The sequence below is a fragment of the Anguilla anguilla genome, chromosome 1 (assembly GCF_013347855.1).
Source record: "Anguilla anguilla isolate fAngAng1 chromosome 1, fAngAng1.pri, whole genome shotgun sequence".
Classification (NCBI taxonomy): domain Eukaryota; kingdom Metazoa; phylum Chordata; class Actinopteri; order Anguilliformes; family Anguillidae; genus Anguilla; species Anguilla anguilla.
In genome coordinates, this window is record NC_049201.1 from 13025507 (window position 1) to 13050760 (window position 25254).

The 25254-nt window shown below is 49.9% G+C and overlaps 1 protein-coding gene across 6 annotated transcripts in view; it reads left to right on the forward strand.

The window, feature by feature from the left end:
* ralgapa1 (Ral GTPase activating protein catalytic subunit alpha 1) overlaps positions 1–25254 on the forward strand; it is a 61298-nt gene that overhangs the window by 20995 nt on the left and 15049 nt on the right. For all 6 annotated transcript variants that reach the window (XR_004762051.1, XM_035389047.1, XM_035389055.1 and 3 more), the window contains 21 exons: positions 581–705; positions 1109–1325; positions 2379–2555; positions 2704–2856; positions 5189–5382; positions 5472–5570; positions 5871–6026; positions 6203–6331; positions 6861–6986; positions 7511–7569; positions 10275–10383; positions 11191–11301; positions 11462–11530; positions 11996–12130; positions 13058–13241; positions 15050–16043; positions 19178–19249; positions 19343–19466; positions 19885–20040; positions 22555–22713; positions 23468–23595. Coding sequence is in view for 5 of the 6 variants with exons in the window: in XM_035389047.1 (XP_035244938.1) it covers positions 581–705; positions 1109–1325; positions 2379–2555; positions 2704–2856; positions 5189–5382; positions 5472–5570; positions 5871–6026; positions 6203–6331; positions 6861–6986; positions 7511–7569; positions 10275–10383; positions 11191–11301; positions 11462–11530; positions 11996–12130; positions 13058–13241; positions 15050–16043; positions 19178–19249; positions 19343–19466; positions 19885–20040; positions 22555–22713; positions 23468–23595 (3676 nt within the window). In the remaining variant the exon portion in view is untranslated. The remainder of the gene's footprint in view (positions 1–580; positions 706–1108; positions 1326–2378; positions 2556–2703; positions 2857–5188; positions 5383–5471; positions 5571–5870; positions 6027–6202; positions 6332–6860; positions 6987–7510; positions 7570–10274; positions 10384–11190; positions 11302–11461; positions 11531–11995; positions 12131–13057; positions 13242–15049; positions 16044–19177; positions 19250–19342; positions 19467–19884; positions 20041–22554; positions 22714–23467; positions 23596–25254) is intronic.

Genomic DNA, 25254 nt, shown 5'->3' on the forward strand with positions numbered 1-25254 from the left:
GAGCGCAAGGTATTTTATCTGTGTTTGGGACTGCATGACTTGTGAGTAGCTCCTGCATTGCTTATTGGTTGTGATCAGTTATGTGTTGGCTTCTTTTATGATTGATTTTCTTGGTCATGCTCACCTATATTTATACTTAGGGCTTTCGTTTTATTTCACCATGCCACTGACATTTTTTTGTTTGTTCCTCAACTTGTTTTGCTGTGAGCTTGAGGATTTAGGATGATAAGAAGCTAGCATATGAATACTGTTTATTGTGAGATAGTAAATATGACAAATATCAAGGAGGGAAACAGAACTGGCATTGTAAAGTTAATTCTCTCATAAGCTTCCTTTGTAAATGTAATAGGTTAATTGCTAATATTTTACAGTTCAATTAATTCAGGACCTGTTGAGTGTTGAGTCTATATGCTGCAGTAATGTATGACTCTATATCCCTCTGATCTCTGTGTGTTTTTACTGTAAACGTGAGGGACGCTGTTAAGTAGTGTTAGGCTTGTCCAGCGAGTGTGCTGAAGACTAGGAGCGCGCCGAACTCCGTGACTGAAAATGTCAAAATTTGTTGTTTGTCCGAAACCAGCCAACAAAGAGGAGCTGAGCCAGAAGGTGCGGCCCGTCTCCGGAGACGCGTGCAGCAGCAACCCCAACATCAGCGACCCCATGGACGAGTTCATCCAGGAGCGCCTGCGGGCGCGGAGCACGTCCGTGAGTCCCCTCGCCGCGCCCCGCCCCGCCCCGCGTCCCGTTCGGCTGGGGTAAACGCCCAGCGCGTCGCTCCAAACGGGAGGTGGCGAATGTTCTGAATTGTGGCGTTGCGCAGGCCGTAATCAAGGGCTCGCGCAGCGCCGGGGCAGTATTAGGGGAGGTTACGCCGGCGTCTCCTCTGGTGCGTCTACAGGCAGGCAGCTCGTCCGGGCGTAGCAACATTATCCAAATAAACGAAGCGCGGAAAACCTGGTTTTTGGTATTACTGTCTGTAATGGGTCCGGTTTGAATGGCGCCATTATCAACTTTTCTGTTTCCACACACACAGCCTTTCGTAATTAACGCAGTGATGTAGTTCCTGAAATGCGATTCCTTCCTTGTCCCCCCGTCCCGTCCCCACCAGGGCATGACCCGGCGGGGCAGCAGTCCCGGCAGCCTGGAGATACCCAAAGACCTGCCCGACCTGCTGACCCGGCAGAACGCCATGCGGCCCATCGACGACCCGGGCGTGCCCTCCGAGTGGACGTCCCCGGCCAGCGCCAGCAGCAGTGACATCATCAGCTCCGACAGCCACTCGGACTCCTTCGGCGCCTTCCAGGCCGACAGCTGCAAGTTCGAAAGTGAGGACACGCTGCCACCCCCCCAGCCCCCCCCCCCGGCGACGGTCTCACGGCAACCGTGGGCAGTCAGACAACACGGCTTAACCTGAAACTGCCGCTTTTATCCTGATCACGACTGCAGATACCAACAAGAGGGACGTCGCATAAAATTTACAATTAATCCACTTTTCTTTGAAAAATATAGAAAAATAGCCAAATGGAAACGGTTTGAAGTCTGTCTGATATGCAGCTCAAGTCAGTTATAGACTGAAATGTTGAAGATAATTTGGGGTTATTAGCTTGACGATCAGGCTAAGGTGAGACTCAAACGCAGGTCTATCGATCCGGTTTCATGCTAGGCTTTGAAACTGGTTTGATATTATCGTACGTCTACAGTGGGGCACATGCAGTGTGCGATCCCCTGTGATCGTAGCCTGTGACTGTCCGTGTAGCGTGAGCATTCCTAGAACAGAAATACCTCCGATTCTTCAGAGATGGTTATTAAATGCAAGATGCTCTCTGTTGTTAGGACTTTTGTAAGTTGTGTTGTGTATACACAATATTAAGTGAAGGGACTAAAGCTAATTGTGGGTATTTTGTTTGGAGATGGCATCTTCTTGCCCCTGGTTACTGGGTTGCTTTTATTAGAGATGTCCAGCTCAGTATTTGTAACACACAGTGTCGGTTATTATTAGGAACAGAAAGCATGTGGGCCTGATCAGTGCAGTTAAATGAGGCTTTGCCCTCATCTCCAGAACCTAGGGTGCCAAATTAGCCTCTACCTTAGCATTTAGCATACTTTCTGGTATTTATCCTTGTTTTTGTGATGTATTGTAGGATTTTGTGATTTGTCATATGCTGTTGGTTGATGTATCCAGCCTTAAGTGGATAACGTACACTTTCACAAACGTCTATCGTATGTTGTTTATTGGGTGACCTGTTTTCAAAATCCTTTTCATATCGACTCTGACACCTTACCTGCTGTAGAAACGACACGATGGCTGTGTTTGAATGTTTGACGCTCCTGCAGCGGCCACAGTGTGAAAACCTGGTGTGAATGTTGCGTTTGGGCAGATTTCCACTTTGGGCCCGAGTTGTGCGCGGTGGGCTCCCTGGAGCTGGACGGGGGTTCGGCGCAGCAGCAGACTGCCGAGGAGCAGGAGCTGGCCAGCCTGACCACCCTGCACATCGACTCTGAGACCAGCAGCCTGAGCCAGCAGGCCCTGTCTGCAGATACCGTCACCATCACCGGTGAGCCCTGAACACAGGCCGTGTGCGTGCGTGTGTGCGTGTGTGCGTGCGCGTGTGTGTGTTTGTGTGTGTGTTCGTGCGTATAGTGGCATGTCGCTGCCCTCTGTGGCAGTGTCAGTAAAAGCAGGACCCTGCGTTCCACCCCCAGGTTCGGAGAGCGCCTCCCCTGCTCACTCCCCGGGGGGGTCCCGCTCCCAGACCCCCTCCCCCGCCACCCTCAACGCCGAGCACATGGACAACAAGGACCTGCAGCTGGATGAGAAGCTCCACCACTCCGTCCTGCAGACTCCTGATGACCTGGGTAAAGCTCTTATGGACATGCACACACACACACACACACACACACACACACACACACCCACACACACACATATGGACACGCGCACACACACACACACACACACACACACACACATATGGGCGCACACATATGGACACACACACGCACACACACACACAGGCGCACACATATGGACACGCGCACACACACACACACACACACACACACACACACACACACATACATTTGTGGACAGTTGTGTAAACGGCTCACAAGTTATGCAACGTTTTGGGGCTATGAAACAGGAAGCAAAATGATGCAGCTCCTAAATTACCAATCTACTGGCCAAGCATTTCATAATCACTCTTGCTGGTTTGAGCAAACAAGTTCAGGTTGTACATACAATGCCAGACAGACAGGATAAAGTGAAGGTAAATTAAGCCATCCAAAGTCAAACTTGAAGGTTTGAAAAAGACTAATAAGAATATGTAACACAGGCCCCTAACGATTTGCAATATGTCACCACATCTGCTGTACTGAATCAGATGCGTAGTGGTGTGCTCATCTCTACCCTCCCCTAACTGTTGTCATGGCAGCCCTAAAATAGAATTTTTTTTTCTCCCTTGTCCCAAATGCAGTCATTTCAGTTTAATCGAAATCCGCCCAGAAGTTTTTCAGCTGCCTTGTTTGATCAGAGACCGAACGAAACGATCAGCGAGCCTACGGTGTTAATCGCATGACGCCCCTCGCACCGTGACTGGAGAACGCTTCATCATTCAGCGCCTCATTGGACGAGTCAACGGCGGCAGTAGCGCTGCGCTAACCGTCCATGTGACTCTGCGCGTGTCGCGTAAAGAGTGCGTCCGGTTTTTTTAGAAACCGTGTCAGATGTCAATCAGGCTTCATTGTCCTGGCGCAGTTGCTCCTTCGGTCGGGAGGCAGGGCGGCTGTAAGTGAGGAATTAATCATTCTGTGCATGCGTGGCGCCACACTGTGTGCCCTGGCCTGCTTTGTGTTCCCATGCCTTTTAGCTCGGCCCTTACATTTAGCTTCTGATTAAGGGACTGGGGCTGAGCAAATAAATATGCAGAGCTTTTTCTTACTTGATTTTGCCAGGGAAGAACTCGGCACGGAAACCTTCTCTATTGTGTATGAATGGTGTGTGTGTGTGTGTGTGTGTGTGTGTGTGTGTGTGTGTGTGTGTGTATGTATGTGTTCGTGCCGTGCGCAGTGAGTTCTGTGCCTTGTCATGATGTGTATTTTGCCAGGATGGTTTCAAATTTACAGTCGTTCAGTGTTGGATTTTATATGTTTTCCAGCGTTTAAAGATCGAAAGCATGTATTATTTGATTTATAATTTATAAAAGTAATACTTCTGCGGTATTTAAGTTGTTTTTTATATTGAGGGGGCATGTCTGCCTCTAGGGAAATGCCAGAATCATCCCCCAGAAGTGCTTTTGAATGCCAACCCCTTAAAAAAGAAGAATTTATAGTTTTATTGAACTCCTCGTGATTAACCAGTACCCGTGCGTTATTCATAGGTGGGTTTTTAGTGGGGACGTGTCACCCTCGCAGTAAATGGCAGATTTGCTCACCCCCGAGATGTGTGTTTGAATGCCAGCCCCGTGCCCCCCGTTGGGAGCGGGCGTTTCCTGCGCTTCTGAAGCACGGCCCTCTGCGCTGCGCGCGGTGAACGCGGCGTGGGGCCCGAGCTGCAGAATGTCATGGCGCACAGGAAAATGCTCTCGTGCTGGATGTTGCTTTTCTTTCCCCGTAATATTTTGTGTGTATTTCGGTTTTTATTATAATTATAGCTTACTCACGCTTTGCAAAAGAATTCGATTTGTAAATGAGAATTTGTGTTTAAAAGATTGAGGATTGTCAATTAAGGAGTCAATCAATGGGCATAATTAAATTAATTAAATTAATTTAGGGAAAATGTAGAGCGTTTATAAACTATGGATTAACATCCCAGGTGGTGTAAGTCTTTCTTCCATCACAATAAAACTGACTTGAAGGACAAGAAGAAGCTATTTTTATTTCAGCGTTTGACATCAAAGTCAAAGTGTTTTTATTTGTCAAGTGCACAGTATAAAACAAGGTCATTCTGAGCAAAGAAATTCTTATGACATGGCAGGCAGCAACTACGTAGGAGCAAGAGCAAAAATATCAAAAAATATCAAAAATATACATAATATTAAACATAGTATTAAATATTAGCAGCCGCTACGAGTTGATTGCGGAGCCATTGTCAGTGCAGCCTTCCCACGGCGCACCGGAACCGAATTAAGACGTGTCTTAATTCTTACGAGACAAACAGCATCTCGCTCTGCTTCGCGTCTCTCTCCTTTAGAAACCAGCGAGTTTCCCACAGAGGACTGCAGCGTGATGGCGGGGGGCTCCCTCACCGGTTGGCACGCCGACGTCGCCACGGTGATGTGGAGGCGGATGCTGGGCATCCTGGGGGACGTCAACTCCATCAAGGACCCGGAGATCCACGCGCAGGTCTTCGACTACCTGTGCGAGCTGTGGCAGAACCTGGCCAAGGTAATAAAAAAAAGCGGCTAACGGGCTCTCCTTCGGCCCAGCGGACCCGACGCTAAGCGCCCTTTCCGTCTCTCTCTCTCTCCGTCCAGATCCGGGACAACCTGGGGATATCCCTGGACAACCAGACGTCCCCCCGGCCCCCCGCCCTGATCCCGCCCCTGCGCATCCTCACCCCCTGGCTCTTCAAAGTGAGTCTTTTTGTCGGCGGGCTTCGCGCGGGTTGCCAGCGCCGCTCTCTCGGCGGGTGGCTTCCCGCGGTTAGCTTCGCACGGTTGGGTTCGCGCGGTTAGCTTCGCACGGTTGGGTTCGCGCGGTTGGGTTCTTTCGCTCGGCGTCAGCCCTCTATCTTTAGACGTCTTAATTGCGTGCGCTGCGCCTCCCGGCGAACGGCGGGTGCTGACACCTGTAAGGGCGCCTTTATTTATTTATTTATTTATTTCTTTTTAAAAGCCTCCGCGGCGCCAGCTCACGCGGTTCTGTCTCCACAGGCCACCATGCTGACGGAGAGGTACAAGCAGGGGAAGCTGCACGCCTACAAGCTGATCTGTAAGATCATGAAGAGGAGGCAGGATGTCTCCCCCAACTCCGACTTCCTCACCCACTTCTACAACATCATGCACTGCGGCCTGCTGCACCTCGATCAGGTGCGGAGCCTTGCGCTCGATTTCTGAGAGGCCCTCCGGGCCGATCGCAGGGCTAGCTCGGCGTGCCGCGGGGAATCGATGGGCAAAATGCAGTCGTCGCACCACTTAGTTTACGGGCGCTGACCTTTAGCTTTTATGAAATTGTGTTATATTGTGTTTATTTCTTTGGACCTCAGGACATTGTGAACACCATCATCAAGCACTGCTCTCCGCGCTTCTTCTCCATCGGGTTGCCGGGGGCGACCATGCTCATCCTGGACTTCATTGTGGCAGCCAGCAGAGTGACAGCCTGCTCGTCCCTCAACGTAAGACCAGCGGTGCCGTGTTCAGCGCAGTTGTTCATCCTCCCCCCCCCCCCTTCCCCCATGACCAGTTTTACCCTGAGTCACCTCCATGTGATATCAAGCTGTGTCAAATCACCCATGTGATATCCAGCTGTGTGTAATCACCTGTGTAATGTCCAGCTGTGTCAAATTGCCATCGTGATCTCAAGCTGCGTCAAATCACCAGTGTGATGTCAAGCTGTCGAATCACCAACGTGATATCGAGCTGCGGACATCACCAGTGTGATGTCAAGCTGTCTCAAATCACCCATGTGATATCAAGCTGTGTCTAATCACCAATGTGATAGCAAGATATGTAAAATCACAATCGTGATCTCAAGCTGTTTCAAATCACCAATGTGATATCGAGCTGTGTTATCATAGCATTCAAGTAGCTGTGTTAAATTCGCCACAGGTCCTCAGAAGACTGCTAAAGGAATATTCTAGGTGGGGCGTGGTCTTGCGGAAAGGTGTTGGTTTGTCTGTGCTCATGGAACTGTTCCTCTTCCAGGCCCCCAGAGTGGAAGCCCAGATTCTGCTGGGGTCTCTGGTGTGCTTCCCCAACCTGTACGAGGAGCTCCCTGCACTGCACCCCACCATGGCCGACGTGGTGATGACCAAGTTCAAGGACGTCAAGGTAACGCGCATAAAACCCCTCAAAAACCCATTTCATACCCCAGAGAATCGTCTGAGCGTAGCCCCTTCTGTGGTAAATATGGCTAACTACAGTAATCTATGAGAGGGAAAAAGCACAGCTTTACTTTAGCGGTCGTTAGGAAGCTCTGCAGTGCTAATGCCGATAATGAATTCTCGGGCATGCTGGACTTGCTCATGAAGAGGGAAATGTTGTTGTTGTTAAGGAACTGATTCCATGCACGAGTGCATCTCATTTGTAAGGGGAAATTCACATGATGGCATCTGATAACCGAAACCTCGCTGTGAATGGCAAGAGACAAGTTAATATTGCCAGTGGGAATTCTGTTCTCCAGACTCTCTGCGTGGCGTATTTAATGAAATATGAGCGTGCATCGTAAATGCCCAAATGCTAATCGCTAACGCTTCACGGGCCCTTTCGTGTGTAATGCAGGTGCGTTTTTTGTTGCTGTGTAATGGTGGCCGCGTTGCTCTCTCGTTCACGCGCACGTTTCCTCTGGTCTCCAGGAGCACATCGTGAAGCACATCCTGAGCTCTGCCCGGGACGAGCCGTCGGCCCCGGCCCGGTAAGCTCCGCCTCCTCTCTTTGTTTTCCCTCCTTCTCATTCGGGCAGTGAAGCCCGTTCACTTCCGGTGAACCGCTGTAACATTGAGCGGTTAATAACTGCTGCTGAACTTGTGTTTGCTGGAAAAGGCCACTCTAGGGTGTATATGTGGAGCAGTAGAGCAGAGATAAAAGAGGGAGAAGCGCTGCTGTCTGTGGGTGTGTCTTTCTGGATGAAGACATCTGCCGGGAGAATGACTGACAGCAGTAATATCGTCAGTCCTGTCCAATCATGCGTGGAGCTCCGTGGTTTGGAGGTCAGCGTTGGCTAATTTGTCTGGTCATCTGGACTGATTAGTGTGGTGTCATTGTAAGCAATCTACTCACAGTGTGATGCAGGGCCCCCGGGGGGGGGGGGGGGGGGTCCTGTGTTCCGTAGTTCCACAGCCACGTAAGAGGCGGCAAAGTGACAAGCTCCTAACGCGGGGTGGGGGGAAGGGGGGGGATTGTTTTTCCTAAAATTTAGCGTAGGCCTGCTTTGTCTCACACCCACCATCTGGCCCCAGAGGTCAGCCATTGGGGTAGCTCCTCAGGCAATGACATTGCCCTCATCTAAAGGCTGACACACTCCTATACACTGGGTCTAAATATATAATGTATAAATGTACGGTCGGTTTGCGTTCACGTGTTGTACACCTGTACAGTATGTTCTGCGCTATTGTAATATCAGTACAATCGGTTGAATAGGTGGTTAAGTCCATTGGTTTGTGCTTTTTGAGTGTTGTGGTTCACCCAGTCCACTGGTCTGTTCGAGTCTTGTTTTTTCGTGTGGAGGTTTGGTTTGCACTACAGCTTATATCACAGCCCTGCACTTTGTTTATAGGGGAGAAAAGCTGCATACACAGAATTATCGCATTACACCACAGGCTTCCCGTGCTGTCCGTTGATATTCAGATTTAGCATAATTCAAATATCGCTAAACCTGAAGCCGTTCTGCTCACTGGAGCCAGCCGCATTCCTCTTAGCGAGCGCCCACGCACGCACTTGAGGCTGGTGATGAGGGAGCGGGACCTCGTGAACCCCATAATGAGTGCTTCCAAATACTGACAATTACCAATTTGATAGAGCCAACGCAAAGACTTTGTCCCCCCTTTGTAATGATAGAAATAATGGTATATGATTGGCTCAAATCATTGGGCCTCTGACAGCGCATGATGACTCCACCCATTCTCTCTTCTAGCTTTGCTCTCTCATTTATACTTTAGGCACACAAAACTAGCCGATGCTGCCGACTGTGTGGGTTACTATGACAACCTGGGATGCCTGTTTCACTAGTTCAGAGAGGCACTCCAGCTCCCAGTTAACAGTGCCCCTCCCAGAGCACAAGAAACAAAAACATTTTGTTTGGTCAGCTACAAGAAATGTGTAACCAGAGAGAAAAACAGATGCCTTCTTGGCAAAAGGCCTGCTTTCGTATGTTGACTCAAATATATGGATGTGTTAATGAGGACACAATATCTCTTGGCTATTTGCAATTTATTAATAGCTGGAGGAACAGAAGGAATTCATATTTTGTACGTTAAAAAATGTACTCAATGAAGCAAGAGTATTCCATTAAATTTAGTCTTCTCCCTTAGATATTAAACGTGTAGCTCTATTGAGATGGGGGAATACTGCGTTATCTTTCTGCTGTATGTGGCTGGTGCACACTTGTATGTGAGCCCTTGAAACAGCATGGTTGACGGTCCCTTGAGAGCGTGTGGGTTGGCAGCTTCTCAACGGCGAGCGTAAGTGCCATTTTTCTTCCTTGTTTTGAGTAAACAAGGAAGAAAAAGCTGATTTCATGTTTATCCAGCAACACTGCATTACACAGCTGATGTGCAATATTCAGAAAAAAAATGCAAGAGCTGCAAATAACTCACCTGGCTGCAGTGTTACCAGCGGTCACGCTTGCCCATGGAATGCTGTGTCTTTGGAACGCAGGGCATTTCAAATTCAGCATTTTATACTTAACTGCATTTTGACACTATTTTACCATAATATGCCAACTCACAATAGTAACACAATAAATGTATGTCATTCATAATTCTGTTATGACACTTGGAGGATGTCATGTTTTAGCATACTGTACAGAGCGAATTTTTGAAACACAGATATTAATAATATTTAAAAACCCCAGGAGCGATTTCTGTTTTATGATGAACATGCTAGCTAGAGCTTGACTTCTCGTTTTCGACTTTTCATTCAAGTTTCTCTGAATCTTGCAGTGCTGCCAACAGTTGTGGAAATATTATGATCAATAAACAATACAAATATCAGACATCAAATGACGATTGGCTCAAAGAAACAGGAGTAATTATTTTGTTGTGGTTCAAGTCTGGGTCCTCCCACGTTATCGCAACCACGGGTTACTGAGACATTGCATCTGGCTGCAGTACATGCAGAGAATAGCATGAAAGAAAACTGCATGGGTACACTATATTTAGTTACTTCACAGAATGTTGCTAGTGGCAGTATTTTGTTGCCACTGGATCTGTTAGGATGTTATTTATGGTCATAGTTTGCCTCGAGTTGTGAAAGTGGTGTTTAAATACTTTGTGAGCTCGTTCAGCAGATCTGCTGTTGCAGGGGTGTGATGTCATTATGCTCGTCTGTTGCAGGTGCGTGAGCTCGTTCAGCAGATCTGCTGTTGCAGGTGTGTGATGTCATTTTGCTGGTCTGTTGCAGGTGCGTGGCGCTCTGCAGCCTGGGCATCTGGCTCTGCGAGGAGCTGATGCACAACACGCGCCACCCGCAGATCAAAGAGGCCCTCAACGTCATCTGCGTCACCCTGAAGGTACGCCGCCCTCCTCCCTCCGTCCGTCCGGCGCGGGGCACGCGCGCGCCCCAGCCGTCCCCTCGTCTGTGGTAACTCGCCCCAGACGAACGCGCGCCGGGCGCTCGGAGATGACTTAAGAGCCAGGCTGGTGCTCAAGGGCCTTTTAATTGACAGTTAAAAATGTATGTTGTGTCTGGTAATGTATGTTGGATTGATTTTAATGCCTTGCCTGGTTCGCCAGTCTCATCTGTGCGCCGTATGCACCATCGATTCCGCGGGGGGGGGGCGGTAGCCAAATAGCGGGGCAGGGCTGTTTGGCTGGAAGGAGCCGAGCGGCCAGAAGAAGCTTAGAGCCCCTCGGCTAAATCTGGACCCGTCAACATGTTTGGCTTCTCCCACTCAGCAGACAGAAGGCTAATCCACTGAAGAATGCACCCAAACGACTTCAAGCCGCAGTACGCTGGTCTGAAATGACGGGTGAAGAAAAATCACCCTCTGCACCATTGTTCGGTCAAATTAATGGCCAAATGACACGGCCATTGTCTTTCGCCGCCCTCTGAAGGAAGCGCCCCTAAACCTTGCCACAGTGTCCCAAAGTGGAGCACAAACCGCGGGGCTGCATCTCCCAGCACCGCGTTGAAAATTAATGCTTGGGCGCATTCCAATTGGGAGAATTAGTCTTCTGAAAAGACCCGTCTTCCCTTAATCCTGTTGCGGTTCAAGACGGCGGCGCGTCCGTATTGTTTTTGGACGTTCGCTCGATGCGCAGTGAGGGAACACCGTCACCGTGCGCCGCCGTTCATCTTCTCTCTTTCTGTTTTTCAGTTTCCCAATAAAACGGTTGCACTGGTCGCTTCAGATATTTTGCACTTGCTCATAAACTATGTGGAAGTCCTGCAGAAGTTCCCGCCTGACACTCCCAAGAAGATAGTTGAGGTAATTAACGCTTGGAGTGGAGATTTATTTAGCTGTTTATAATTGCATGTGTAGTGTAGTGTAGTATATAGCGATATTACATTTGTAAATGTACTGGTGTTGGAAAATAAATAAGTAATGTAAACAATTGCATGTAATGGTCACACTTCTTTCATTGCAGATTCTCATTGCTACTATTACTCACCTGCTCCCGAACACTGAGTCATCACCTCATGAGCTAGATAAACGGGTAAGGAAGCAGATGTGCTCTCACACAAGGCTCATACACTACACAGTGTTTTTTGGGTCATATGGTTAGTTAAATTTGACTTATGTCATAAAGGTAACACTGTTTTGCCTTGTGGTAGTTGTAGACATTTAGTGTACAAAATGACAAGTTGGCAGAAGTCTAGGAGAAAAACTGAATGTGTAAAAATATTCCATATGCAAGATATTCCCAAATGTCAGTGGATATTTATTGTGCAGGACGACAAACGGTCACAGTTTCAACCACTCGCAAACGGTCATAATGGTTTAAAACATTGCCTGTGCTGAAGCACTGTTTAGAACGTTTGTGAAACCGTGATTATGGTGGAGCTCCATGACACATTTTGGTCTTTTGAGAGAATGGGGGTTGCTGCTCTGGATGTTCTTGCTGGGGTCTGGTTGAGGAGAAGCGGGTGGATAAGAGCGGTGTTCTTCCGTTTGTCCCCAGCTGGTGGTGTCGTTGCTGCTGTGTCTGCTGGACTGGGTCATGGCCTTGCCCCCCAAAACCCTGCTGCAGCCTGTGCACACCCTGGGGTCCGACAAGGACAAGGCCGACAAGTCTGTCCTCAGCTGCATTTACAAGGTACACTCCCCAACCCTTCCGTGGCCTATTAACCAGGTTAGACTAGAAATACAACTGACTAGTAAGGTTTCAGAAAAAAATGAGATCAGCAATATTAGATTGATGATATTGGTAGGGGAAGAAGTTATCTGGAAGATATGACCTTTGTTGGTTTTTCTCATAATGAAGGAGTCTAATTGAAGAGAAATTGAGTAGTGTTAACTTCAGAGATCATTTTTGTTGTTCAAACATTTTTAACTTAATTTTATCATTTAACCAGGGTGTACGCTGGCATTATCCTACAGCGAAACTCATATCCAGCCCAAGCTTTTCCTGGTGCCATAACCACTACTTCACCCTCCTGCACATAACATGCTTATTACTGTTAAAAACTAACTAGAAGGAACATTCCTGTTCCTAAAAAAATGCTGCTTTTCATGCTGCTTATGGTAAAGCAGTATTTCGGAGGCATTATCTATTTCTGATTCACTGCGAGATGCACATGCATAGTGCCATCCAGAGGATTTATGCATGTAAAATGTGTTTTTTTCTAGGTGATGAAAGGTAAAATTGTTCATAGTTAAGTGGTATATGCTCTCCTACAACAGCAAAATTGCTAATGTGTATGACTCATTCCAGATAATGTGGCCATTTAAAACGCCACCTAATTCTTCTCTCTGCTAGCTGATTATCTCTGTAATGTTTAATTGAGCTTCTGCACTCCAGATGCTCTGATTCACGTCAGCCACATGTCTACTTGCTAAGAAATAACTGACTTTCGCATTTTAAATAATTATTATTTGAGAGTGAAAAGGGGGAATCAATACTGAAAGCGTGCGATGTCAATTGCAGAAAATGTGCTCGGTTGTTTAAAAACCATTCGAACGACAGGTTCTCCAGGCGTGCGGACGTAAAATTGCCCCCCTTTTGTCCCCGTCGCTCGAACAGGTGCTTCACGGGTGTGTGTATGGGGCTCAGACTTTCACCAACCTCAGATATTTCCCCATCAACCTGTCGGACCTGGCCAGCACCGACTACGACCCCTTCCTCCCCCTGGAGAGCCTGAAGGAGCCCGAACCCCTGCACTCGCCCGACTCTGAGCGCTCCTCCAAACTGCAGCCTGCGCCCGAGGGTACGGCTCGCCCCCTCCCTGTGTTTCCCCTCTCTCTCTTTCTCTTTCCCCCTCTCTCTTTCTCCCCTCTCTCTCTTTCTCTTTCCCCCTCTCTCTTTCTGTCCCCTCCCTCTCTCTGTTTTCCCCTCTCTCTTTCTTTTTCCCCCTCTCTCTTTCTCCCCCACTCTTTCGCCCTCCCCCTCTCTCTTTCTCTCCCTCTGTTTCCCTCTTTCTCCCCGTCTCTTTCTCTCCCACTCTCTCCCTCACTCCTCACTCTTTCTCTCTACCCGTTTTTCTCTTTCTCTCTCTCCCTCTGTTTCTTTCTTTATCTCTCCCCCAATCTTTCTCTCTCTCACTCTTTCTCTTCTCGACTCGTGTCTCCTTCTCTTTTTATTTTCTCTTCTCGTTCTCTCCTCTCTTTCTTTCTTCTCTCTCTTTCTCTGTCACTTCTCTCTTGTGTCATAACATCGTCTCCCTTCATCGATAGAGGAAAGCGTTGTGTTGGAGGTCACCACGGCAACTCCCCGAGACACTTTTGAGGACAGTTCATCCCCTCATCTGTCCAGATGACCCCTGTCCATAGACCAAAATCCACAGGCACTTCCAAGAAGAGCCGATTTGCAAATAAACATCAAAAAGAAAGTAGATCATTCAGTGCACAGGTTTTCTTTTCAGTCTATCAGCCCACCATGTTGCTGAACATATTTGCGCATTAGTGCATATTGAACTGACCTTGCGGAAACATGAATTACTTGTGCACGGTACTTTGAGCCTTTGTTTTAAAAAGTAAAACTTGGATGTGAAGCACTGGTCAGAATTGGAGGGGGAGGACCAGGGTAGTTAGCACAAACATCCATGGATAACAAGCAGTTCAAAGCCTTTTAGAAAAATCAATTCGCAGTCAAACGTTAGCCTCTGAATTAAAACCAACAATGGGTCTTGCGGCAAAGAAGAAAATTGAAACAGATGAGCTTAATACAGGTAGCCAGCTCTCCCTGTAGTGCTGTTCTCAGTCTCTCTTTGGCTCTCTCCTCAGGCCCCCTTAAAGGCATTAAGGACGAGATAAATGCAAAATCGTTCCTTTCTGCGGAGGCTGTGCCTAACAGCAGGTGATTTTGTGCTCTGTAGTGTCTTCGTGCTGTTTTCTTATCAAAAGAAAATGACTAATCATTCTGGTCTTGTGTGAGGCATGCCTCCTCCAAACCGGAGAGCATTTTCTTTCTCCCCCCCGTTTTTTTTTTTTTTTTTTTGTATTTTGTCCAAGGAAGCCGAAAGCAGAGATGCCCTTAATAGGCTCAGCCCCCCTGGGACTTGATAACTCTGCTCGTCAGTGTTTTTTTTTTTTGTTTTTTTTTTTTTAAAAGGAACAGCCGTAATTATTTTCGGGTTCGGGTTCAGAGGAGTCCGTTCGCCCAATCGGTGGCTTTCTTGGGAAATGCCCGGTCCTCTAATGCGGTATCGGCGTTCGGATTAATTTTGTTTCCGCGGCTGTGTTTGGAGACGTGTTTACCCGGCGGCGGCGAGCCTGCACCAGCCGTAATGAGAATCAGCGCGGCGGGGCCCCCCGCGGCGGGGACGCCTGTGCGCGCACACAGCTCCTGCATTCTTGCCCACGGGCTTAATGCTTCCCGATGGGCTTGGAATTCAGACGCGAGAAGCCTCGCTTTCTCCACATTGCTTTATATTGAGCGAGTTCGGGGAAACGCGCTCGCCGACGAATTGGGCGTTTAGGCCCCATTTGCCGCGAGGAGCAGAGTCGTGAAGCCCCGTTCTCCCTCTGTCTCCCCCCCCCCTCCAACCCCCCGCCCCTCCCCCGCCCCTCCCCACAGTGAAGAGCCGGATCCAGCAGGGCCTCATCGCCATCGCCGCCCGCACCGTCATCACCCACCTGGTCAACCACCTGGGGCACTACCCCATGAGCGGCGGGCCCGCCATGCTCACCAGCCTGATCTGCGAGAACCAGGACAATCCGTACTGCGAGAGCGCCGACCTGTCCCCGGAGCTCTTCGACAGCCCCAACCTGCAGTTCTTCGCCCTCAACGGCACCACCCTGCTGTCCAGCCTGCAGATCCGGGCGGAGGACAACGTGCCGGGCGGGGGCATGTCGGCCGGCCTCACCACCACCAGCGCCGGCGTGCGCGTCATCGTGCGCGACATCTCCGGCAAGTACTCCTGGGACTCGGCCATCCTGTACGGGCCCCCGCACTGCGCCCAGCCCTCCCAGCCCCTGGGGCTCCTGGCCCCGCCCCACGCCCTGCAGGCCCCGCCCCACGCCCGCCACACCCCGCCCACCGACGAGGACCGGGACGGGCTTCAGGAGGAGGAGCTGGAGGAGGACGAGGCGGAGCAGGAGGAAGAGCAGGAGGCGGAGGAGGAAGAGGGGGAGCGGCGGGCAGAGGAGGAGGAGGACGAGGAGGTGGAGGAAGAGGACGATTCGGCGCTGGAGTTCATGGCGCCCCAGGCCAAGCGGCGGTGCCGGGAGGTGGTGCCCTCGTGGGACTCGGTGCGGGACGAGGAGGACGCCCTGGACGAGCTGCTCCAGTACCTGGGCGTGACCAGCCCCGAATGCCTGCAGCGCGCCGGCGCGCCCCTCAACATCCCCGCCCCGCCCCCGTCCTGCGTCTCCGAGAAGCAGGAGAACGACGTCATCAACGCCATCCTCAAGCAGTTCACCGAGGAGAAGGACTTCGCCGAGCGCCGGAGCAACGACATCCACATGAGGGCCGTGGAGCAGGAGGAGCCCGGCCCCCAGAAGCCCCAGTCTGCTTTCTACTACTGCAGGCTCCTCCTCAACATCCTGGGCATGAACTCCTGGGAGAAGAGGTGAGACACGCCCACATTCACTCACTCACATTTGGCCTTAGACTCTTATTTTTGGCTGGACCGCAACAGCGGGGCCAGCCCTATAAACGCGAATGTCTGTGACTGAGTGATGAAGTTACACCATTGGTGGGACGGTCCAACCAGGTTTTGACCTGGTCTTGTTTTATCAATTATTCAGTTGCTCAGAGCCTCTCCTGTTTCAGTTTGTTCTCTTCTGAGTGAGATCTGGCTATGACCAGCTTCTCCCTGGTCAGTGCCTCAGTATCCCCTGAACATACCATGTCACTGTGGCCCAGCGTCTCCAGGGACCAGATCTTGCCGGTAATTCAGTCTCCAAGCACCTAGATACTCATTCAGCCTCTTCATGATGCTACCTGTTGAGCAAATCATAGAGTGTCATCCCATTGTGATAACCTGAATCACCTCCCTTAGTAATTCAATGATTATGTGCAATTTCACATGGATTCATGGAGCTTTGGCCCTAGGACTTGAGAAATACATTTAATCAAAATTCACTATAGTCGCTGTCATAGCTAACCAGGAGCAGAATATGACTTGTGAACTTGTGATGATTTTTACATAAGAGAATACTAGTACTGAATCAGGAATGCCACTGAAATATTGTGAAATTATTTTTTTATGTTTCTTGTAGTTTAAATATTTTAATTATTTTGAATCTTCAGAAGCTGTCAAGACAGCAACTGGGAAATAATGTTTGTATGTGTGTGTATGATAGACACAGATATTGAGATGTACATACACTATATGACCACAACATTCTGGACAGTTTTGGATCAATTGGAAAGCCAACTGCAAACTAGGTTAATTGCCCAATCAGTGCCCAACCTCACTAATGCTCTTCTGTCTGAATGGAAACAAATCCCTGCAGAGATCAGATGTTGGATGTCAGGTGTCCACATACCCTGTCAGAATGTATCTTTCAATATTACATTTTTAAATTGTACCCCTGTCCACAAAATTATTACTCACAAGACACTGCAGACCGTAAACATAGAGTTCAGAAAAATCTCAAAGGCAAAAAAAAGAAAAGCTCAGCTTCTCGTGTGCTAATTTGGCTAATGCACTTCTATCATGATTTGACCCAATTTGATGAAAAATAAATTCTCCCGTGTTGTGTTCGGATCGCACCAGAATCTTCATGGTTTGTCTCTCTTTTATATAATTAATCATCCTGTAAAGACTGTTAATTACCTTGTTGTGTGCTGAAGCAGAGCGGTGGCTGCGGCCTGTGGTGCATTTCAGCTGAAGTACAGATTAAAAACATGGTCACCGAAAGCAGAGAGCCCTGTTTACACTTTAATTAACACGTCCACGTCTAATTCGGATCCGTGGCCAAGATGGGACGCTCATTATCTGGACTAATGATGGGTGAAACGACGAAACATTTGCATTTGATGAAAAAATGAACAAATGGCTGCATTCAGACCGTAATTCCCATTTAAGAGCAGCGGTCATTATGACACGGGATTCGCCGTCACTGACAGTACAAAAACACAGCGCACAGCCTCCTCGCTCGGTCCCGTACAATAAAAGACATCTTAACAGTTTGCTTGGGGAGGTAGAATTAATGAAAGGCATATCATTTGTCGAGTGCATTTACTCATTACTCGTATGCAAAAAGGGGTTTGGGGGGGGGGGGAGGGGGGGGGGCGTATTACTCTAAAATCCCACCGCGGGCATATTACATAAAGAGCTGTGGAGAAAGGATGGGGGTGTTTTTAATGAGGCATTGTCCTGCGTTGGTTCTCTGGCATTCAGGTGCTATTCATCCCTGGTCAAAGACTAAGGTATTGCAATTCAGTGGCATTGTGCCCGGCCTGTTCTGTCGCGCTTTCATGCTGCTCCCTTATGCGCCTTCAAAATGGCTCATTTTCAATGGAGAAAATGAAGACCATTACATTGTAACAAGCTAATAAAGAGGTCTGCTCGGAGAGAGGGGGAGGGAACAGAGGAAGAAGAAGAAAAAAAGGCATTTGGGTGGGGGGGGGGAGAAACAGAAAGAAGCAGAGGGGAAAAAATGTCTTCCCTTTGGAAAGTCGGAACCCGAGAGCTGTTGGTAGAAGCTGCAGAGGTAAACTGCAGACGTGCCGTACCGCGATGCTCTGTCAGAACCGCAGAGGTCGGCTCCCCAATACAGAGCATTTGCATTCATTGGGCTGACGGTGCTTTCAGTGCGTTTCCCATTAACGCTGCTGCTAGCTTTATGCATTTTGCATCGATTATTTTAGGCGAAATGTTAAAATGTGGCGATTCACCCAACATCCTGATGCCCTGTAATTTGTTCCCTCTAACCTGCTGCTCACTTCTTGGAACCCGTGACAAAAACAAACGAGTAGTCAATTAACTGGGGCCTTCTTAATGACGGCTAAGCCATCTAAGGTGGGATTTGTGGGTCAGTAAGTGGAATAACTCTGGGCACGATCGCTTTCTGTTGGTCCCAGGCTGGGCTGTGTTTTTATTTGGACCCCTGGAGAGAGTTAATAGGCTTGTTGTTTGTGTAGCAGCATTTCGAGCTCCCTCGCTAAGCGGATCTATTCATGCACACCCACAGATGAAAAGTGCCGTTTTATGTTTTGGACTGAAGGTTCGGCCAAATTTTATTGACTGGAAAAAGTGTGCATAATTAGTCTTGTTTATCCTTTTTTTAGAGGGAGGCCTGTTTGTTTCTTGAATTACACATGGGTGATAAAGCAGAGGGAAATTTTAAACATCCACTGTAGTGAAATCAGTCCTATAATTTTGTGAAATATTAGCGAATGGCGTTGAGTAATTGCAGTGAGTAATCAAGTTCGGCTGGAACGTTAAGTTGGGTTACGTAGACAGAGGAGAACTCATTGAGCATTACCGTGTTCCTTCTTTAGCCAGAGGAGAACTCATTGAGCATTACCATGTTCCTCCTTTAGACAGAGGAGAACTCATTGAGTATTACCGTGTTCCTCCTTTAGACAGAGGAGAACTCATTGAGCATTACCATGTTCCTCCTTTAGACAGAGGAGAACTCATTGAGCATTACCGTGTTCCTCCTTTAGACAGAGGAGAACTCATTCAGCATTACCATGTCTCTACTTGTCCTGCAAATATAGATTTATTTCTATAAACCTTCTTTTTTGCAGGACCAATTTCCACCTCCTGAAGAAGAACGAGAAACTGTTGAGGGAGCTGAAGAATCTGGACTCCAGGCAGTGGTAAGATGGTGGAAATCCCTCGCTTTTGCCCGTCGTTCATTTGAAACTCATAACGGACTCTGACTGAGATGTTGCATTGGGTTCCGGTTGCAGTCGTGAGACGCACAAGATTGCCGTCTTCTACGTGGCGGAGGGACAAGAGGACAAGCACTCCATCCTGTCCAACACCCGGGGCAGTCACGCCTACGAGGACTTTGTGTCTGGGCTGGGCTGGGAGGTAAGGGTCCTTCCCATCACACCCCCTCCACTGCAGACCTTCACCCAGTACAGCAGGGCTGCCCAGCCCTGTTTCTGTAGGTTATCACTCCAGCCCTAACAAAGCACACCTCTTTCAACGACTAGAGATCTCATAGAGCTGCTAATTAGTAGAATATAGTGTGCCATATTAGGGTTAAAAAGAAAACCTTCAGGACTGTAGATCTCCAGTAGCAGGGTTGGGCAGCCCTGTAGTATATAGGCTCTGTGGCCCCCACCAGGTCAGTACAGATCCGGCCTGAAGCTCTTGTGACCCAACCATACCAGAAGAGTTGCAGACCTTTGGTAGCAGGCAGCCAGTGAAGAGGGCCAATGGTGTGCTTCGGTCACGCCCCTTTACCGGTGTGAGTCAGCAGTGTGTCCCCTCCCCCCCTCCACAGGTGAACCTGACCAGCCACTGCGGCTTCATGGGGGGCCTGCAGAGGAACCGCAGCACCGGCCTCACCACCCCGTACTTCGCCACCTCCACCGTGGAGGTCATGTTCCACGTGTCCACGCGCATGCCCCCCGACTCGGACGACTCCCTCACCAAGAAGGTCAGTGCCGAAGGACCCCACCGTTCACTCATTTATCCTGTCGCGCTGTGTCCCCCCCCCCCCCCCCCCCCCCCAGTCGGAGGACAGACCCGCCTTCCCTTGTGTCCGCTCTTTAAACCCCGGGCGCCGTCAGTAGTCGATCAGAGCCTCTCCCGCGCACGCCTCCAGCCTGCCAGTTTGCCCAGCGTCCCCGCTCATAAGCGCTTTACCGAGAGCCTCTTCCCGCCATCCGGCTCTTATACCTGTCGAGCGTTTGTGGAGGACTTGGCATTTCCAGCGCTGGAGCCCTGTTTTGTTAGCGACGGGCGGCGGTGAATTACGCTCATGCTAATGGGCCCCGCCGCGGCCGGCTCCAGCCCCTCTCCCTCGGCCAGGCTGAGCTCCCCGAGCCGCTCCCCCATTACTCTTCACAAATGCCTCCCTGCGTTGGTATTTTTCTCTGGTGGAAATGTAATAACGGCGGGCATTAGCGGTAATGAGCTTGGCCCGGCCGCCCGGCGTTGGGCGATGGCGGCGCGGGATGAGCGATCGCGTGTCATCGGACCTGTCCCCTCTCTTCCTTGTACATGCATCTTTGGGGGGGGGGGGGGGGGGGGGGGGGCGATAAGGTGCTAATCCGCTCAGCAGACTCATTAATGAGCGCAGACAGGAATGTAATATTGGAGGCGGGGGCGGGGGGGGAGGGGGGGCGAGCGCACAGTGTGACCTCACAGGGAAGTTCAGAGGCCTAATTGGATTAGAGGCGTCGGCGGGCGCGGGGAAACGGCCGCGCCCGTAGCCGAGCGGAGCGGAGCGCGCTCCCCGGCCCTTTCATTTGGCCGCGGCGGCCGCGGGTCCGGGGGGAAGAGCGCTGTCGCGAAGCGGCCGTCTAATTACCTGTAATAAGCAGACAGATTGTTAGCTGTGAGGTTTAATTTCCTTCCCATTGTTCTGCGTGCTCTTATTGTGTTGAAGGGCTCATTTTATTGGGCGGTGATTTGGGAGCCCTAATAAGATATGAAATACCCAATGGCGTGCTGTTTGTGCTGGAGCCCCACGTCCTCGCTCCTGTTCTTAATTAAGGGGCGCTACAGGCCGGCCCAGCCTCCCCTGTTACAAAAGGCTGTAAGGCAGAGCCACCGTAGCCTTTCCTGTGTCTCTCATCCCATCCCTATCACCGTTATCGATTTAAATTTACATGGTGATCGTTAAACATGCGTACACATTTAATCCCTCGGATTCAATGGCTGTAAATACTTCAGGGGAAATTTTACCGGTATTTGTGAAACGGTTGTGGTCTGGAACATTTGGAGCGAAGTGTAGCTCTGAATCGTTCCAAATGTTTGTTTTTTGAAAAACCCAAAAAGACCAGCTCCTCCTTATGAGGATGGGAAAAGAGACCAACCGCTCTGGAAGCGGAGCCCCTCTTGGTATCCGTTATGAAACTGCTGACACTCCACCCCATTGTAAGGATGGGCAGCCGCACCGTAGAGATCCCCCCGACCTAACCGAGATGTATCGTTACCGGGGGCCGATATTCCACCCCCCCCACCCCCTTCCGCTGCGACGGATCTCAGACAAATGGGGGCTCTCCACGGGCTCCTGTAAATACTTTAAGGAGCGGCACTTCACAAACAGATGAAAGGAATCCCGGAGAGTTCAGCCTGCATTATTTCAGATATTGCGCCCGTTTTCCCTCAGCCTTTGATTAGATTTCCCAAACAAAATGCCCGCCTTATCAGTGACAGCCCGGCTTTCGTGCGCCATCCCTCACCGCCTCGATTTTCGGCCCTATCGCGGAAGGCGATCTACCGGGTGGCCATTTAGCCGCTAAAGTGCGTCTCCGAGCCCTGTCCCGGGCCCGCGGGGCGACTTGTGCACATGGCTGTAATGTACCCAAATTAGATTGGACCTGTCCCCCTGGTTAGGATTATATCATGATTCTTCAGGACCAAATTGAATTTGAGCCGCTGCAGGAGACGCTATCCAGAGAGAGATCTGCAGATAAAACCTGTAAACCACGTTAAGCAGACACTAAAGTGTGTCAGAGCACCCGGCAGGCGTGCGCGCCCCATTTATTTATTTGTTTGTTGTTTCTGCCCCGTTTTCCCTCCGCGGAAGGGAAGGGCTGGATGGAGCGGCGGCGGCGGCGGCAGCGGCGGCTGCGCTGCCCTGCGCGTTCAGCCCATGCAGGAATGAGCCCTGCGCAGGCAGGAAGATGGATGGGCGGGAGGTAATGTGGCGCTGAGATTTGTTCTTTGACCCATCAATCAGCGAGAGCGGCGAACGAAGGTCAACGGCGACCATTTCGGATCCACTGCGGGAGACATTTTAGACAGGAGCCGTTCCGTGGAGACATCCTGTTCGTTTTACGTTTTTGGTCTTAAATTGGAAGCAACAGAAAATGTAAACCTGTTAATCTGTTGGTCCCCCCCCCCCCCCCCCACACACACACTCACTCAGAAAATGGATACAGTCTGTAAAAACAACTGGAAGGCAAGCTGTGAAATGATTTTTCTCACTCTCGGTCCGCAGCTGAGGCACCTGGGAAACGACGAGGTGCACATCGTTTGGTCGGAGCACTCCCGGGACTACAGGAGGGGGATCATCCCCACGGAGTTCGGAGACGTCCTCATCATCATTTACCCCGTCAAGAACCACATGTACAGCATCCAGATCCTCAAGAAGCCGGAGGTGGGCTGAGCCTGGCCTTTTCCCCTCTGCTCTTAAACATTTGCCAAAGCAAGACTCAGTATTCACATCTTACTTGCGTTTTAATGGCATTCAGTATCTTTCTCAGTTTTATTCATTATCATTGTTCCCGTTCATTCATTATCAAGCAAATCACTACATACCTTTTACGTGCTGGGGCTGGTTTTATGGAAAGCCTGGGGATTTTATACTTTGTGCGAAGCCAAACATTCATGCGTATCCCAGAGTACCACTGCGCTGCTTCCTCCTCAGTTATGTCCTGTGTAATTGAATGAGTAGAATTCTTGGAATTAAATTCCACCATGGAGAAAGATAAAACGCAAGCCCTCCTTTAACCGAGTCTGCGGAAATGCAGGAAGATAAGTAGATAAAGAGGGAAGGAGGTCTGGCTTGTGTAAATGTCAATTTAAGCTTTAAAACATCATTTTAGTACCATTTGCTTTATTTGGATTTGTGTGTGTTTTCAGGAGGAGGAAAAAACATTGCAAGATATGAATTCACAATGTTATAAAAGCACTACTGCTTTTTCATATGCACATTTCACCTGTACATTTTGTGTGTAATGTGTTTTTGTGTGTCTAGTAGCATTGAGTGATTTAACACTTTTTAGAGAACTAGTCATTTTCACCATGGGAGGCGGCCATTTTAGGTTTTTAAGCTTCAATGAGAGAAGCTCTTGCTGTCTGAATAGAAAGGTTGATAACTGGAGCCCCATCTCTCTTCTTTCCTCCCTTAGGTTCCGTTCTTCGGGCCCTTGTTCGACGGCGCCATCGTGGACGAGAAGATCCTGTCCACCCTGGTGCGAGCCACGGCCATCAACGCCAGCCGCGCCCTCAAGTCCCTCATCCCGCTCTACCAGAACTTGTATCCTTTCCCACGTCCTCCCCCTGCCGAGGCCTGCTGACCCGCCATTCCCGCTAACCCGCCGTTCCCGCGACTCCTCCGAATAAGGTCGGTCCCTGCAGCTCGGGACGACCAGCGAGCCGTCCGAACGTGGGGGGGGCGCGTGCGGGGGGGAGGGAGGGGGGCTGGGGGTCTGCGGCGGGGAGCGATCGATGCGCCGAGGCGTCCTTTATCTTAAGATATATATCATTTGACGGCTGAGTTGATGGGCCCCGAGCCGCGGACGGACAGAGGCACGCCGGATTGATCGGGCCCTTAATGGCGCGGCGGCCCCTCGGTCCCCGTGCCAGGCGGGCCCCGCGGCTCCGCCGAGCGCCATCGACAGCGCGCGCTCCGCCAGGCAAGGAGCACAAATAAGAGAATGGCAAGGGCCGGTCGATAAGTATTGACGTCTTGTTTCGCCGCCGAACGCGCAGATATTACATTGTGAGCATTGCGCGGGGCCGTATTGTCTGAGCCTCTGGAATTGCCCCGATCATAGCCAGCCTTCTGCTGATGATGATGATGATGCACAGTGATCGGTGATTTGCTTTTGAAGAACCGCGGTGGCAATTTCTCCATCTTTTCCCGCTCTCCTGTAGTTAAGGTGATAAGAGGCTCGTCTGGGCCAAATGCAGCCGCTTGACATTTTTCTGTTAAATTTAGAAAGTGGCTCAGTTTTTGGTTTTGCCTGTTGATTTATTCTTATTTAATCTTTTTAAATGAATACATCTGGGTCCAGAGGGTGGTTAGGTAACTTTTTGTCGGAGAAGAATTTTTGCTGGAACTTTCTCTTCGGCGTGAGTTTCGGTCAGTTCTTCTGGCAGGCTTAGATTTATAAGGCTGTTTTCTCCACCATCGGTGTGTGCCTCTGAACACACACGACCCCCTGAATCTGACGCCCTGCCCTCCGTCTCTTTTCAAAGTCGCTCCTTGTAGCAAATGATCCCACTGCCAGAAACAAAACAAAAAGGAGAAAAAAAGGGGAAAAAAAAGAGACTCTCATCTGCCTTGTCCTCCAAGCGAGAGAGATTGTTTGGCCCAGCTTGAGTCTTAGCTCGCAGCAATCTCACCCATCTGTGTCTCCGCGCGGGGCTCGATACAGGACTGCGCTATCGATTGGCGGAGTTGCACAGGTCGATGGTCCTGACAGGCAGAATTACAGTAATCTGTCATTATCGACGGATGTCTTTCCAGCCCCGATCGCTGCCTCTCTCTCTCTCTCTCTCTCTCTCTCTCTCGCTCTCCCTCTCCCTTCCTCTACCTCTCCTTCCTTCTCTCTCTCTCTCTCTCCCCCCTCCCTCCCTCTCTCTCCCCCTCCCCCTCCCTCTCTCTGTCTCTCCCCTCTCTTCTTCCGAGTCCAGGCTGGCCCTGTTATGCCTGATTTATTATTGAAGCACATGTAGATGCAAACTCTTGATTGTTCATGGTAAAAAGGTGTCTCTTCCCGTCGATTGCCCCCCCCCCCCCCCCCCGCGTCAGCCATGATGGCTTAATCAAGCAATTAAGGCTTAATGCATCGTAGGGGCGCGGGAAGGAGCTGCAGCTGGGAGAATGGGGTGGTCCCACAGGGAGGGGGTGTGCACTCAACACTCTATTACTTACCTGTTGATACTGCAGCAGAGGACATTTTTATGCAGC